This window comes from Pecten maximus, chromosome 12 (assembly GCF_902652985.1).
Source record: "Pecten maximus chromosome 12, xPecMax1.1, whole genome shotgun sequence".
Lineage (NCBI taxonomy): Eukaryota > Metazoa > Mollusca > Bivalvia > Pectinida > Pectinidae > Pecten > Pecten maximus.
Window position 1 is genome coordinate 1557587 of NC_047026.1, and position 18162 is coordinate 1575748.

At 35.4% G+C, this 18162-nt stretch overlaps 1 protein-coding gene across 1 annotated transcript in view; it reads right to left on the minus strand.

The window, feature by feature from the left end:
- LOC117339353 overlaps positions 1–18162 on the minus strand; it is a 60435-nt gene that overhangs the window by 15620 nt on the left and 26653 nt on the right. The window contains exons 9-21 of the mRNA XM_033900893.1: positions 16160–16240; positions 15889–16052; positions 15193–15304; positions 10708–10860; positions 10082–10187; positions 9647–9747; positions 8816–8905; positions 8389–8462; positions 5511–5604; positions 5186–5274; positions 3595–3700; positions 1970–2146; positions 80–1393 (exon numbers count right to left, since the gene is read on the minus strand). Coding sequence (XP_033756784.1) covers positions 80–1393; positions 1970–2146; positions 3595–3700; positions 5186–5274; positions 5511–5604; positions 8389–8462; positions 8816–8905; positions 9647–9747; positions 10082–10187; positions 10708–10860; positions 15193–15304; positions 15889–16052; positions 16160–16240 — 2661 coding nt within the window. The remainder of the gene's footprint in view (positions 1–79; positions 1394–1969; positions 2147–3594; positions 3701–5185; positions 5275–5510; positions 5605–8388; positions 8463–8815; positions 8906–9646; positions 9748–10081; positions 10188–10707; positions 10861–15192; positions 15305–15888; positions 16053–16159; positions 16241–18162) is intronic.

Here is an 18162-nt window from a genome sequence, read left to right on the forward strand (position 1 = left end):
GAACATAGCCAGTATTGGAATTGTTACACATCGAGAACAATTTCATAAGAAATCCATTGATGAAATATATCTGATTTACCTCAAAAATGTTGTCGTACAATTTCTGGCGTGCTTCACTCATCTTTGTGCTGGCAAAGAAATCTTCTGAGTCTGACTCCAACGAAGACTGAGCGGGGTCCTCATTAACGAAAGTCTGACCCCTTAAAACACTTTGACAGAAGGTCTGGCCGATGGTGTAACTGAACCCAATCAAACGCTGCAGCATCACTATAAGGTCCAGCACAGAACTTGACAAAGGCAACGTAGATATCACTTTGGGAAACGGTGACGAGGGAGAAATCGGAGAGCTCAGAGAATTTACAGGAGTCATCGAGTCGTGTCTGTCCTCACTATCGCGTGATATAAATCTGTCGAGGACAGGCCGTCCCATGGCATTGTTCATCTGTTTGTAACTGGTCGCTATTGGGTCTTCTGTCTTCTGTGATGAGGGCACAGGCGTGGCATTTGTATGAGAATTCAACTTTTCGTTGACCAGGGACACAATCTCTATAGGAGGGAATGCGAAGTCTTCATCAGCAGACTCTGTGTGATCTGTGAGGTTCCCTTCATCAGAATCTGTGAATGTATTGTCACTATCATTGTGGAACTCTCCTGCTATGGAGTCCTCATCGTCGTCATGGTTACCCAACTTTTCCCTAATTAATTCACTGTCCTTCATGGATTTCTGATGGACATCTACACTGACAACTATGTCATGTGACATTTCCTTATCATCTGATTGGCTATCAAAGTAAACAGGAGACACTTTATGGATAGGTGATCCAACCCGGTTCTTATTCTGGTCATGTGACACTGTTCTAATTCCTGATTGGTCCTTTTTTTCATTAGGTGACACTGTTCTTATGCCTGTTTGGTCTGTATTTTGGTCGTGTGAAATTGTTCTGATTCCTGATCGGACTGTATTTTGGTCATGTGACATTGTTCTGATTCCTGATTGGCCTGTATTTTGGTCATGTGACACTGTTCTGATTTCTGATTGGTCCTTATCACTGAGGTGCTGGCTGATATACCTTCTTGAGACACTGAGACTGTGATCGTAACTCTTGCTGAGGATATCGGGGAGAGAACTACTTTGTCTGATATAACTAAAGGTTACCATTCCATCACCACAATCATCCACAAAATCTTCCAAGGACTGTGTGTCAACACCATTGCTGTGCAGACCATAATTGGAGTGTGAATTACACATGTTCTCCATCTGTGAAAACTTCCGGATGTTGACTGCCTCCGTTCTGGCTCGTTCTTGTTCCTGGTTGAGGCCCGAATGTTGTGATGGCACCGGAGACTCATGGATCGTCGGATAATGTGTTCCACATTCAGATGACAGCGAAGTCTGGAATACATTAGAAATTTCAATCAATGAGAATTAAATCAAAAGAGAAATTATACAAGAGGCCCATGGGCCGTAACGGTCACCTGTGTTTTGATATATTTTAGTACATTTGGCCCCCTGTGACCTTGAACGAAGGTCAAGCCATCCATTTGAACAAATTTGGTAGCCTTTCATCCCAGCATGCTACAGACCTAATATTGGGTCTCTGGGCCTTTTGGTTAACAAGAAGAAATTGTTCAAAAATTTTAGTATATTTGACCCCTGTGACCTTGAATGAAGGTCAAGGTCATCCATTTGAACAAACTTGGTAACCCTTCATCCCATCATGCTACAGACCCAATATCAGGTCTCTGGGCCTGTTGGTAATTGAGAAGAAGTTGAAAATGTAAATTTTTACGACGCACGATGCACACCGCATGATGAACGATGCCAAAAGGCGATCACAATAGGTCAACTGAGATCGTCTCAGGTGACCTAAAAACCGACAATGTCAGAATGTTCTGCTGTAAAACCTTAATGTTTCAATAATTTGTAACTTATTTCAGGATAATTAACAGTTAACCACTGGACACCTACATATTTGTTTAAAACAGGAGTAGACTGAAGCGGTGATACAAGTCCACTAAAGGCACTATTGATAGATGGGGTGATGGATTTGGTGGAGATGGTCCGTCGTCTGTTATCAAACGAAGGGAAGGAACTCAGCGAACTACTATAGCTGTTCTGTAGGTCTTCAAACTGCTCCATCTGGAACTGTAACAGAGAGGACAACACAGGTCAGGTATCTCCGTTACGAAAAAATAATAAAATTTAATATTTTTACTAAAAAAAATTTTTTTTTTTAAATCAACAAGTTTTTCTACAAGCCAGTTACCATCTTAAGTTTTGATACTGATCGATCGGTTCATACAGATATAAAGTTACAATAAAATTTAAAAAAGAACATCAATACATGTAATTGTTTTGGCTTATAGAATCACAGGTTTGTCAACATGTTGGCTTTTTGTTGTCGAATATCAATCAAAGTAAAACTAGGACAGACAGATGTAATTACAAGCCTGCAGTCCCTCTGTTTGTACTGTTCGGGACTAATATGCATTTCCAAGCATACATATTCTACTTAACATTATCAATTCTAAGTTTTCTGTACGAATGGAAAAGGTTGTTAGAGTTAGACTTAGCTAAGATTACCTACATTTTGTATGTAATGATCATTCTTATCAAGTTTCAACAATATTTGACAAGTATGGAGGCTATGTATCATTTCGTTATTCTGCCTCAGAATGGTTTTGCAGCACTGGAATGAAATAACGAAACATGTAATTTGAAATAATGAAAAAATGAAGTTGCTGTTTATGTACATGAAATAAGGAAAGACACATCAGCCAGTACAGTTTAAAGACACATCAGCCAGTACAGTGTAAAGACACATCAGCCAGTACAGTGTAAAGACACATCACCCAGTACAGTGTAAAGACACATCACCCAGTACAGTGTAAAGACACATCACCCAGTACAGTGTAAAGACACATCACCCAGTACAGTGTAAAGAGTTTATGGATCATTGGCAATGTATGACAGCCATAGTCTCATAGCCATGGCTCAAACCAGTTTTCACCTCAGGCGAGTAAAATATCTGGCAAATGCTGATGAGGAGAATTTCCCGGGTATGAATAATATTGATATACAGACTGATTTACTGAGCAGGTACAAACCTATAACCTCTCAACCCCCACCACCCACTCACCCCATCCCCTTCCACACCCATCTCCGCCCCCTCCCCTCCCAGCCCCACCCCCATTCACCCCATCCACTTCCACACTCACACCCCTCCCCTCCCAACCCCACCCCACCGCCATCCCCTCCCACCCCCACTCCATCCCCACTCCACCCCCACCCCATCCCCAACCCAATCCACACCCACTCCATCCCCTCCCACTCCCACCCCAATCCCCCAACCCCACCCCACCCCCACCCCAACCCACACCCATTCCACCCCCACTTCATTCCCACCCTACCCTCTCCCATCCCAACACCCCAACCCATTCCCCTCCCACCCCACCCCAATCCCATCCCAACCCGACTCCATCCCCACCCTACCCTCTCCCACCCCCACCTCCACTCAATCCCCTACCCCACCCCCTCCCACACCACTCCACCCCCACCATATCCTATTGTACCCTGAGTACTGGACAAATTACCTGGTCCAGTGAGATTGATCTGACCACCAGGTGTTGTAGGGTGACCTTGATAACTACTGTCCAATGGAGTTCCTCCTTCAAAAACATCTCTCTCCAAGTCTGCATCCTGTTACCATGGAAACAGAGTTTATGAAAAAGTACCATATCATTTGTTACCATCAGGGAGGTTGTCCAGATGAAGTGGGATCATTAACATAGAAGCAGGGACATTATAGGCCATGCAATAAATGGCGGGTAATAGAGTAAAAAGAAATATTTTAAACCATAGTAAGAGATAATGGTCAGTATAGAATCAATATATTTATCAATTATGGACACTCACAGATAGACAATGAATGTAGGGCAATTAGAATGGAATAAGACAAGAGGCCCATAGGCCTTAATGGTCACCTGATTTTTTAAATATTTCAGTTAAGTTGACCCTTTTTGGCCCCAAACATCAGTCCCCGGGGATCAGTCAGGGCCAACATGTGTATACAATAAAACTGTCATCCAATGCTGATATTGTTAACAGATAAAGTTAGAATTAATTCCAATAGAAATCAAACAAATGATATTCAAAAATGTGATTTCCCTATATGAACTATAGGTGATTTCCCTATTTAAACTCTCAGGTGACATAAAGAAACATTTTAACCAAATGAACATCTTAATGAAAATATTATACAATTATGGCCCTCTGTGGAGGGATATATCCATAATTATGTCCCTGGGAAGGGTAATATTTCCCCAAGGACATAGAAAACATTTCTAATTTTGGTTGCATAAGAAAACATATCTAATTTTGTTTCCCTAAGAAAACATTTCTAATTTTGCTTGTATTAGAAAGATTTCTAATTTTCTATGTATTAGAAAACATTTCTAATATTGTTTGCATAAGAAAACATTTCTAATTTTGTTTGCATTAGAAAATATTTCTAATTTTGTTTACATAAGAAAACATTTCTAATTTTGTTTACATAAGAAAACATTTCTAATTTTGTTTACATAAGAAAACATTTCTAATTTTGTTTGCATGAGAAAACATTTCTAATTTTGTTTACATAAGAAAACATTTCTAATTTTGTTTGCATGAGAAAACATTTCTAATTTTGTTTACATAAGAAAACATTTCTAATTTTGTTTACAAAAGAAAACATTTCTAATTTTGTTTACATAAGAAAACATTTCTAATTTTGTTTACAAAAGAAAACATTTCTAATTTTGTTTACATAAGAAAACATTTCTAATTTTGTTTACAAAAGAAAACATTTCTAATTTTGTTTACATAAGAAAACATTTCTAATTTTGTTTACATAAGAAAACATTTCTAATTTTGTTTACATAAGAAAACATTTCTAATTTTGTTTACATAAGAAAACATTTCTACTGGAGGTGAGGTATAACAACATCAATTATCCTCAAAGACAAATATTTGGGGTTTTCTCCTTGGTTTTCATGGTCCATATGATCTCGTTGCTCTAAATCTATAGACAAGGATCCGGAGTCCAGATTATGTTTATAAACATGTATACTGACCCGCACATGACAGTCTCTTATCCAATCAAATTAAAGAGAAATCTTAACATCTGTGTTATATATAACTACATACTCTGGTGTGATGTGAGAGGACCAGTCCTGGTCGAGCTGGTTCAACCTGTACCCGAGACCCAACATAAGTTTGTCAATCTTCCACGTAATCTGTAACAGACAGTACAATACAGTAAGTATTAAGTATTAATGGTGTCAAGAGAAAATTAAAATCTCAATAAATCAAAATAATGATACAATCTGTGGTTTAAAAACTTGTTTATTTGTTTGCTCTGCATTTTGGTTTTGCATTTTCTCAAATCATATAAAGGCAGTACAAACAATTAGATTTTCGGTTTTTTTTTATCAGACGTAAAACTTTGTACAGACTGTAAAAATGAACTTACAAAATGTTTTTGTCGGAGTTTACATAACCATGTCACATCCTCCATTAACAGCTTGTAGAGGGACCGAGCAGCTTCCCGAGCTACAGGGAAATACCTATAACAAATATACCAGGTAAACGTAAATAAACATACCAGGTAAAGACAAATAAACATACCAGGTAAACGTAAATAAACATACCAGGTAAACATAAACAAATATACCAGGTAAACGTAAATAAACATACCAGGTAAACGTAAATAAACATACCAGGTAAACCTAAATAAACATACAGGTAAACCTAAATAAACATACCAGGTAAACATAAATAAACATACAGGTAAACCTAAATAAACATACCAGGTAAACCTAAATAAACATAACAGGTAAACATAAATATACATACCAGGTAAACCTACATAAACATACCAGGTAAACGCAAATAAACATACCAGGTAAATCTAAATAAATATACCAGGTAAACCTAAATAAACATACCAGGTAAACCTAAATACAGGTAAACCTAAATAAACATACCAGGTAAACATAAATAAACATACCAGGTAAACCTAAATAAACATACCAGGTAAACCTAAATAAACATACCAGGTAAACCTAAATAAATATACCAGGTAAACCTACATAAACATACCAGGTAAACATAAATAAACATACCAGGTAAACCTAAATAAACATACCAGGTAAACCTAAATAAACCTAAATAAACATACCAGGTAAACCTAAATAAATATACCAGGGAAACCTAAATAAACATACCAGGTAAACCTAGATAAATATACCAGGTAAACCTACATAAACATACCAGGTAAACCTAAATAAATATACCAGGTAAACCTAAATAAACATACCAGGTAAACCTAAATAAACATACCAGGTAAACCTAAATAAACATACAGGTAAATATAAATAAACATACCAGGTAAACCTAAATAAATATACCAGGTAAACCTAAATAAACATACCAGGTAAACCTAAATAAACATACCAGGTAAACCTACATAAACATACCAGGTAAACCTAAATAAACATACCAGGTAAACCTAAATAAACATACCAGGTAAACCTTAATAAACATACCAGATAAACGTAAATAAACATACCAGGTAAACCTAAATAAAAATACCAGGTAAACCTAAATAAATATACCAGGTAAACATAAATAAACATACCAGGTAAACATAAATAAACTTACCAGGTAAACCTACATAAATATACCAGGTAAACCTAAAATAAACATACCAGGTAAACCTAAATAAACATACCAGGTAAAACCTAAATAAACTTACCAGGTAAACGCAAATAAATATACCAGGTAAACCTAAATAAACATACCAGGTAAACATAAATAAACATACCAGGTAAACCTAAATAAATATACCAGGTAAACCTACATAAACATACCAGGTAAACCTAAATAAACATACCAGGTAAACCTAAATAAATATACCAGGTAAACCTAAATAAACATACCAGGTAAACCTAAATAAACATACCAGGTAAACCTAAATTAACTTACCAGGTAAATACCTAAATAAATATACCAGGTAAACCTACATAAATATACCAGGTAAACCTAAATAAACATACCAGGTAAACCTAAATAAACATACCAGGTAAACCTAAATAAACATACAGGTAAACATATATAAACATACCAGGTAAACATAAATAAACATACAGGTAAACCTAAATAAACATACCAGGTAAACCTAAATAAACATACCAGGTAAACCTAAATAAATATACCAGGTAAACCTAAATAAACATACCAGGTAAACATAAATACAGGTAAACCTAAATAAACATACCAGGTAAACCTAAATAAACATACCAGGTAAACCTAAATAAACATACCAGGTAAACATAAATAAACATACCAGGTAAACTTAAATAAATATACCAGGTAAACCTAAATAAACATACCAGGTAAACATAAATAAACATACCAGGTAAACCTAAATAAATATACCAGGTAAACCTACATAAATACAGGTAAACCTAAATAAACATACCAGGTAAACCTAGATAAATATACCAGGTAAACCTAAATAAACATACCAGGTAAACCTAGATAAATATACCAGGTAAACTTAAATAAACATACCAGGTAAACCTAAATAAACATACCAGGTAAACCTAAATAAACATACAGGTAAACATAAATAAATATACCAGGTTAACCTAAATAAACTTACCAGGTACACCTAAATAAACATACCAGGTAAACCTAAATAAACATACCAGATAATCCTTAATAAATATACCAGGTAAACCTAAATAAACATACCAGGTAAACCTAAATAAACATACCAGGTAAACCTAAATAAACATACCAGGTAAACCTAAATAAATACACCAGGTAAACCTAAGTAAACATACCAGGTAAACCTAAATAAATATACCAGGTAAATACCTAAATAAACATACAAGATAAACCTAAATAAACATACCAGGTAAACCTAAATGAATATACCAGATAAACATAAATAAATATACCAGGTAAACATAAATAAATATACCAGGTACACCTTGATAAACATACCAGGTAAACCTAAATAAACATACCAGGTAAACGTAAATAAACATTTTGAGGATTATATATATAGCTACTGTACAATCCAAAAACATTTTATTTTGAAATATCTGAGAAAACAGTGTGGTAAGCTAAAGTTTTGGTAGGTAGTGTAATATACCTACTTTTCAAAGCTTCCCTGGTCGTTTAAATTGTATATATGTGTAGGTTCTGTAATATACCTACTTTTCGAAGCTTCCCTGGTCGTTTAAATTGTATATATGTGTAGGTTCTGTAATATACCTACTTTTCGAAGCTTCCCTGGTAGTTTAAATTGTATATATGTGTAGGTTCTGTAATATACCTACTTTTCGAAGCTTCCCTGGTAGTGTAACTTGTACTCCTTCACCTCATCTCTGATCTGACCGATCATCCTGTTCAACTGAAAATAAGATAGAAAGAAATAATTCATTGTATTCAAAACTAAACCCAAAATATTGTTTATATGACAAGATACTAAATATCATCAGACAATCAACTATTGCTTTTAAATAAAAACTGGAGTTTTGTTTGTTTGTAATTTTTCACATAATGTTATAATGATAACATTCTTACTATTTAATCATTTTTTTTAGATCAAATTTTAATTAATTTGAGGTGAAGAGCAAGGCTGGTAAACTTAGAATTCTTATATTGATCAGTCTATTTGTAGTACAAGTAGCCAATGAGGAACAGTGTTGACCTGAGAGGTCATATCAAGGTTATTTACAGTAAAGAGAAATCTGTAACACATACCAACATTGGTGACAACTGCTCCGGAGAGGTCAAACCAAGGTCACTAATCATCACCATCTTGTGTTCTTTATAACATGTCGGGAAAATTTTCTGAAAGTAAACAAAATTAATTATCAATTTATATATAGTCAGCCTGTTATCCAATGAATTCACCCATTTCATATTTTTACACATAGCAATTGTGATCTCGTAATATAGACAATGAAATTATGCTCTGAATTGAAAATGCTGCGACAACATGGCCTCTATTGGATTTTATCCTCCAAATTAAGACTTTGAAACCTGCCTCAATGTAAGTTTTCTTTTAACTTTGTTATCATTTCCTATGAGGTTTTATAAAATTCATATCGAAGGTTTAACTTTTGTCCTTCCAAACCTCGCAAAAAGAAAAACTACTACCTAGCTTTTAAAAAATCTCATATGAAATGAAAATTCATTTATCTCAGTTATGTATAGGATCAATATTTCTGATAATGACAAAAAAGTTTCAGAAAACTGGAAAATGTCTAAAACATAAATGCCCCTGTTGCCACTTGACATCCAAAAACCTAGTTTGGTGAGGATCACATCGGCAGTTCCCAAGACTCACTAGTTATATTGGATCGGGACAGGATGCGACGGGACGCTACGGGACAGGACGCAACGGAACACAATGGGACGCGATGGGACGCAATGGGACTGGACGAACATGGGTAACACTATATGCGGGGGCATAAGAAACCTTCTCAGCAAGAAATCCTCAAGATGGAAAAATAATTCCTGGCCAGAACGATATTTTATAGGAATCCATCTTTTCACACTAAGTTATATACTGTTGCCATGGTTACCGACCTGGACCTGTTTGAGGAGGTAACTCTGTAGTGTCTCACTTCTATGTCGGGTGAGGAAGGATTTCGCCTGTAGTGTACAGGATGTCAGTTCGATCAGGCTGTCTGTACAGAAATACAACACATAATTAAGAGGAATGATTGTAAAACCTCAACGGAACATTTCCATTTTTAAGGAAATGGTGCTAAATGCTGAATTTTAACAATTTTGGAAAAACTTTAAAAAAAAAAAAAAAATATTCATGATTTCATGCAAAATATGTTCTTCATATCCCTATTAATGGTTGAATGGCAATTTTGTGAACAGCTGAAGTGTCAAAATATGTCTTCAACGACTTAGTGGCCGAGGGATAACAAGTACAGTGGAATGTTCAAAGGACAGTTGTGTTGGTGAACTGCAGCTACTGAATAGTAACTATGAAAACTTCACTATTCCTACCTATAGCATCTGCAGGTCGATTGTTTGGAAATAGCACCTTCATCTTGGTAAGTGTGGTGGTAACCTGGGTCTCTAATGCATTTAAACAGTCCACCAGTAAGGCATGCTACAATCAAGAAACAGAAAGTTCATCATGGTAAATATGATGGAGATCTGGGTCTGTAATCCATTTAAACAGTTCAGCATTAAGGCATGCTTCAATCAAGAAATAGAAAGTTCATCATGGTAAATATGATGGAGATCTGGGTCTGTAATCCATTTAAACAGTTCAGCATTAAGGCATGCTACAATCAAGAAACAGAAAGTTCATCATGGTAAATATGATGGAGATCTGGGTCTGTAATTCACTTAAACAGTCCAGCATTAAGGCATGCTTCAATCAAGAAATAAAAAATTATTCATGTAAATATGATAGAGATCTGGGTCTCTAAGTTCATTTTATGGTTATGGTGTATACATCTCAGGATATTAAACTACAGGGTACTTACAAGATAACAGGCCAATAAGAAGAACAATAGTTTTTTCTGCTCTTTTGTCATTTAAAATTACAAATGCATCCTTTCTGAAAAAAACATTTGTTGTCAAAATTCTCTTTAACTTCAAAGTATTTTCTGTATGTGATATACCTCTTTTTTCACCAGCACCACGTAAGCATCATTCTTGGGAAGAGCCTCCAGCACACAGGTGAGAACAGCACAGGTGTGTTTCATGAACCAGACGGTCGGATCAAAGTTCTTTGACAGGTAATAGAGGTATACAATCTTACGGTACAAATCTCGCTATAACATAGAAAAGTTACAACTCTCGCTATAACACCGAAAAGTTACAAATCTCGCTATAACACAGAAAAGTTACAACTCTCAATATTACACAGAAAAGTTACAACTCTCGCTATAACATAGAAAAGTTACAACTCTCGCTATAACACCGAAAAGTTACAAATCTCGCTATAACACAGAAAAGTTACAACTCTCGCTATAACACAGAAAAGTTACAACTCTCGCTATATCACAGAAAAGTTACAACTCTCGCTATATCACAGAAAAGTTACAACTCTCGCTATAACACAGAAAAGTTACAACTCTCGCTATATCACAGAAAAGTTTACAACTCTCGCTATAACATAGAAAAGTTACAACTCTCGCTATAACACTAGAAAAGTATACAACTCTCAGGTATAAACATAGAAAAAGTTACAACTCTCCGCTATACACAGAAAAGTTAGCACTCACTCCTCGCTATAACTAGAAAAAGTTTACAACTCCTCGCTATAACATAGAAAAGTTTACAACTCTCCTCGCTATAACACAGAAAAGGTACAACTGTACCTCTCGCTGATACATAGAAACGTTACAACCTCTCGCTATAACACAGAATAGAAAGCTACAAACTCTCAGCTATAACATAGAAAAGAGTTACAAACTCTCGCTATAACACTAGAAACAAGTTACAACTATCGCTATAAAATAGAAAAGTTTACTACACACTCGCGCTTAAACACTAGAAAAGTTCACAACTCTCGCTATAAATAGAAAGTTACAACTCTCGCTAGAACATAGGAAAAGTTACAACTCTCGCTATAACATAGAAAAGTTACAACTCTCGCTATAACATAGAAAAGTTACAACTCTCACTATAACATAGAACAGTTACAACTCTCGCTATAACACAGAACAGTTACAACTCTCGCTATAACATAGAAAAGTTACAACTCTCACTATAACATAGAACAGTTACAACTCTCGCTATAACATAGAAAAGTTACAACTCTCGCTATAACATAGAAAAGTTACAACTCTCGCTATAACATAGAAAAGTTACAACTCTCGCTATAACACAGAAAAGTTACAACTCTCGCTATAACATAGAAAAGTTACAACTCTCACTATAAGCTAGAACAGTTACAACTCTCGCTATAACATAGAAAAGTTACAACTCTCGCTATAACATAGAAAAGTTACAACTCTCGCTATAACATAGAAAAGTTACAACTCTCGCTATAACACAGAAAAGTTACAACTCTCGCTATAACACAGAAAAGTTACAACTCTCCCTATAACATAGAAAAGTTACAACTCTCGCTATAACACAGAAAAGTTACAACTCTCGCTATAACATAGAAAAGTTACAACTCTCGCTATAACATAGAAAAGTTACAACTCTCGCTATAACATAGAAAAGTTACAACTCTCGCTATAACACAGAAAAGTTACAACTCTCGTTATAACATAGAAAAGTTATAACTCTCGCTATAACACAGAAAAGTTACAACTCTCGCTATAACATAGAAAAGTTACAACTCTCGCTATAACATAGAAAAGTTACAACTCTCGCTATAACATAGAAAAGTTACAACTCTCGCTATATCACAGAAAAGTTACAACTCACGCTATAACATAGAAAAGTTACAACTCTCGCTATAACATAGAAAAGTTACAACTCTCGCTATAACATAGAAAAGTTACAACTCTCACTATAACATAGAAAAGTTACAACTCTCACTATAACATAGAACAGTTACAACTCTCACTATAACATAGAACAGTTACAACTCTCGCTATAACATAGAACAGTTACAACTCTCGCTATAACATAGAAAAGTTACAACTCTCACTATAACATAGAAAAGTTACAACTCTCGCTATAACATAGAAAAGTTACAACTCTCACTATAACATAGAACAGTTACAACTCTCGCTATAACACAGAAAAGTTACAACTCTCGTTATAACATAGAAAAGTTATAACTCTCGCTATAACACAGAAAAGTTACAACTCTCGCTATAACATAGAAAAGTTACAACTCTCGCTATAACATAGAAAAGTTACAACTCTCGCTATAACATAGAAAAGTTACAACTCTCGCTATATCACAGAAAAGTTACAACTCACGCTATAACATAGAAAAGTTACAACTCTCGCTATAACATAGAAAAGTTACAACTCTCGCTATAACATAGAAAAGTTACAACTCTCACTATAACATAGAAAAGTTACAACTCTCGCTATAACACAGAAAAGTTACAAATCTCGCTATAACACAGAAAAGTTACAACTCTCACTATAACATAGAAAAGTTACAACTCTCGCTATAACACAGAAAAGTTACAACTCTCGCTATAACACAGAAAAGTTAAAACTCTCGCTATAACATAGAAAAGTCACAACTCTCACTATAACATAGAAAAGTTACAACTCTCGCTATAACACAGAAAAGTTACAACTCTCGCTATAATATAGAAAAGTTACAACTCTCGCTATAACATAGAACAGTTACAACTCTCGCTATAACACAGAAAAGTTAAAACTCTCGCTATAACATAGAAAAGTTAAAACTCTCGCTATAACATAGAAAAGTTACAACTCTCGCTATAACATAGAAAAGTTACAACTCTCGCTATAATATAGAAAAGTTACAACTCTCGCTATAACATAGAACAGTTACAACTCTCGCTGTAACATAGAAAAGTTACAACTCTCACTATAACATAGAAAAGTTACAACTCTCACTATAACATAGAAAAGTTACAACTCTCGCTATAACACAGAAAAGTTACAACTCTCGCTATAACATAGAAAAGTTACAACTCTCGCTATAACATAGAAAAGTTACAACTCTCGCTATAACATAGAAAAGTTACAACTCTCGCTATATCACAGAAAAGTTACAACTCACGCTATAACATAGAAAAGTTACAACTCTCGCTATAACATAGAAAAGTTACAACTCTCGCTATAACATAGAAAAGTTACAACTCTCACTATAACATAGAAAAGTTACAACTCTCGCTATAACACAGAAAAGTTACAAATCTCGCTATAACACAGAAAAGTTACAACTCTCACTATAACATAGAAAAGTTACAACTCTCGCTATAACACAGAAAAGTTACAACTCTCACTATAACATAGAAAAGTTACAACTCTCGCTATAACACAGAAAAGTTACAACTCTCGCTATAACACAGAAAAGTTAAAACTCTCGCTATAACATAGAAAAGTCACAACTCTCACTATAACATAGAAAAGTTACAACTCTCGCTATAACACAGAAAAGTTACAACTCTCGCTATAATATAGAAAAGTTACAACTCTCGCTATAACATAGAACAGTTACAACTCTCGCTATAACACAGAAAAGTTAAAACTCTCGCTATAACATAGAAAAGTTAAAACTCTCGCTATAACATAGAAAAGTTACAACTCTCGCTATAACATAGAAAAGTTACAACTCTCGCTATAATATAGAAAAGTTACAACTCTCGCTATAACATAGAACAGTTACAACTCTCGCTGTAACATAGAAAAGTTACAACTCTCACTATAACATAGAAAAGTTACAACTCTCACTATAACATAGAAAAGTTACAACTCTCGCTATAACAGAAAAGTTACAACTCTTGCTATAACATAGAAAAGTTACAAATCTCGCTATAACATAGAAAAGTTACAAATCTCGCTATAACATAGAAAAGTTACAACTCTCGCTATAACACAGAAAAGTTATAACTCTCGCTATAACATAGAAAAGTTACAAATCTCGCTATAACATAGAAAAGTTACAACTCTCGCTATAACACAGAAAAGTTACAACTCTCGCTATAACACAGAAAAGTTACAACTCTCACTATAACACAGAAAAGTTACAACTCTCGCTATAACATAAAAAAGTTACAACTCTCGCTATAACACAGAAAAGTTATAACTCTCGCTATAACACAGAAAAGTTACAAATCTCGCTATAACAGAGAAAAGTTACAACTCTCGCTATAACATAGAAAAGTTAAAACTCTCGCTATAACACAGAAAAGTTACAACTCTCACTATAACACAGAAAAGTTACAACTCTCGCTGTAACATAGAAAAGTACCACACTTACTTCAACATGAGTCAATCAAATAAAGATAATGTTTACACAGTCAAAGTTTCTTACTAATATTAGCTTTTTTATTTTATAGATAGTAGTTATAAGAGTAAAAGACAACAGACCAAATTGATTTTTTACAGTTTAACTAACATTGTGTATTATATATTTCTGTGATGAAAATGTCCACCAAATCTATACAAAGGATCTAATCTGTTGTCACTAATACTTTGTACATCTGACTTACTATTCCATATCGGAGACCAAATTCCTTCAGGAGTCTAATAGACGCCGAGGACAATGGAGACGTAGGACCAGGGGCGGATAACTCTCCCTCAAGTCGGTACGGGGACTCGTACCTAGTGAGTAAAAGCAGAAATAATCAGTGTGGTATTCAATATATTATCTGCTAGCCTCGGGGGAGATTTTTGAAGCCGGGGACTATGGTTCTAGGGGATTAGTCAATATACTGCCAGACAAACAAATTTCACTTTAAATAAAGAGTGTATATTTACATACAGTAACTGTAGTACCAACAAAGTCTATTTGTAAATTTGTAATAATTATGTTTAAGTTTCTGATAGTTTCGAGTCTATAACATAACACAAGGCCTGAAAACGTTACCCAATCAGAATTTAGGAAGATATTTCTTTACCCAATCAGAATTTAGGAAGATATTTCTTTACCCAATCAGAATTTAGGAAGATATTTCTTTACCCAATCAGAATTTAGGAAGATATTTCTTTACCTAATCAGAATTTAGGAAGATATTTCTTTACCCAATCAGAATTTAGGAAAATATTTCTTTACCCAATCAGAATTTAGGAAGATATTTCTTTGAAAGTTAACAGATCTTAGAAATGAAATACAAACTTTTATTTAACTTTCTTTTAAAGACAGAAATAAAAGGAGTTATTTATGGAATGTTTTGCTAGACTGTTACCTAATGAGCTTTTCCATCAAGGTTCTATAATCATCGTGGATTGTACGTAAGCTTTGGATGTGAGACGTGGAGGGCGGTGGGTATGAAAAGTGCCAGAATTTCTTCATTAGATCTGCAATGTGAGCAAATTCTCGTCTCTGCCACTTGTCATAACCCTGGGTGTTCTGAAATGAAAAATCAGTGCTGAATTGTGTCCATCAATTTCATACCTGGACTAAATTTGGATATTTTATTCACCAGTTTTTAAACTCATTATGTCTGAATCACTTACTATGAATGTATCCGGGCTATAGAAAGGGTTGCTGTTCTTTTCTAATGCTGCCAGCTGTCCAACTAATTCTTCTGCCAAAATCTACACCAAACAAAACTCATATTAGTTCAACTTTTCATTAAAATTGGTGCTTATCATGTCAAAAACTCTTAACTTTAAGTACAATATGAAACCTGACTTTACCAACACTATAAAAGTCTAAACATGTCAGATAATACAGTGTGTCAGTAAAGACAGTGTGTCAGTAAATTCAGTGTGTCAGTAAAGTCAGTGTGTCAGTAAAGTCAGTGGTCAGTAAAGACAGTGTGTCAGTAAAGACAGTGTGTCAATAAAGACAGTGTGTCAGTAAAGTCAGTGGTCAGTAAAGTCAGTGGTCAGTAAAGTCAGTGGTCAGTAAAGTCAGTGGTCAGTAAAGACAATGTTGTGTCAGTAAAGACAGTGTGTCAGTAAAGACAGTGTGTCAGTAAAGACAGTGGTCAGTAAAGACAGTGTGTCAGTAAAGTCAGTGTGTCAGTAAAGTCAGTGGTCAGTAAAGTCAGTGGTCAGTAAAGAGAGTGTGTCAGTAAAGACAGTGGTCAGTAAAGACAATGTTGTGTCAGTAAAGACAGTGTGTCAGTAAAGACAGTGTGTCAGTAAAGACAGTGGTCAGTAAAGACAGTGTGTCAGTAAAGTCAGTGTGTCAGTAAAGTCAGTGGTCAGTAAAGTCAGTGGTCAGTAAAGAGAGTGTGTCAGTAAAGACAGTGGTCAGTAAAGACAGTGATCAGTAAAGTCAGTGGTCAGTAAAGACAGTGGTCAGTAAAGACAGTGTCAGTAAAGACAGTGTGTCAGTAAAGACAGTGTGTCAGTAAAGACAGTGTGTCAGTAAAGTCAGTGTGTCAGTAATGACAGTGTGTCAGTAAAGACAGTGTGTCAGTAAAGTCAGTGTGTCAGTAAAGCCAGTGTGTCAGTAAAGTCAGTGGTCAGTAAAGACAGTGTGTCAGTAAAGTCAGTGTGTCAGTAAAGAGAGTGGTCAGTAAAGTCAGTGGTCAGTAAAGACAGTGTGTCAGTAAAGTCAGTGTGTCAGTAAAGAGAGTGTGTCAGTAAAGTCAGTGGTCAGTAAAGTCAGTGTGTCAGTAAAGAGAGTGTGTCAGTAAAGTCAGTGTGTCAGTAAAGACAGTGTGTCAGTAAAGACAGTGGTCAGTAAAGACAGTGTGTCAGTAAAGAGAGTGTGTCAGTAAAGTCAGTGGTCAGTAAAGACAGTGGTCAGTAAAGACAGTGTGTCAGTAAAGTCAGTGGTCAGTAAAGACAGTGATCAGTAAAGTCAGTGTGTCAGTAAAGAGAGTGTGTCAGTAAAGTCAGTGGTCAGTAAAGACAGTGTGTCAGTAAAGTCAGTGGTCAGTAAAGACAGTGATCAGTAAAGTCAGTGTGTCAGTAAAGAGAGTGTGTCAGTAAAGTCAGTGGTCAGTAAAGACAGTGTGTCAGTAAAGTCAGTGTGTCAGTAAAGTTAGTGTGTCAGTAAAGTCAGTGGTCAGTAAAGACAGTGTGTCAGTAAAGTCAGTGATCAGTAAAGACAGTATGTCAGTAAAGTCAGTGGTCAGTAAAGACAGTGTGTCAGTAAAGTCAGTGTGTCAGTAAAGTCAGTGGTTAGTAAAGACAGTGGTCAGTAAAGACAGTGTGTCAGTAAAGACAGTGGTCAGTAAAGACAGTGTGTCAGTAAAGTCAGTGGTCAGTAAAGTCAGTGTGTCAGTAATGACAGTGTGTCAGTAAAGACAGTGTGTCAGTGGGTACAGTGATCAGTAAAGTCAGTGTGTCAGTAAAGTCAGTGTGTCTGTAAAGTCAGTGTGTCTGTAAAGACAGTGTGTCAGTAAAGTCAGTGGTCAGTAAAGACAGTGTGTCAGTAAAGACAGTGGTCAGTAAAGACAGTGGTCAGTAAAGTCAGTGGTCAGTAAAGACAGTGGTCAGTAAAGACAGTGTCAGTAAAGACAGTGTGTCAGTAAAGACAGTGTGTCAGTAAAGACAGTGTG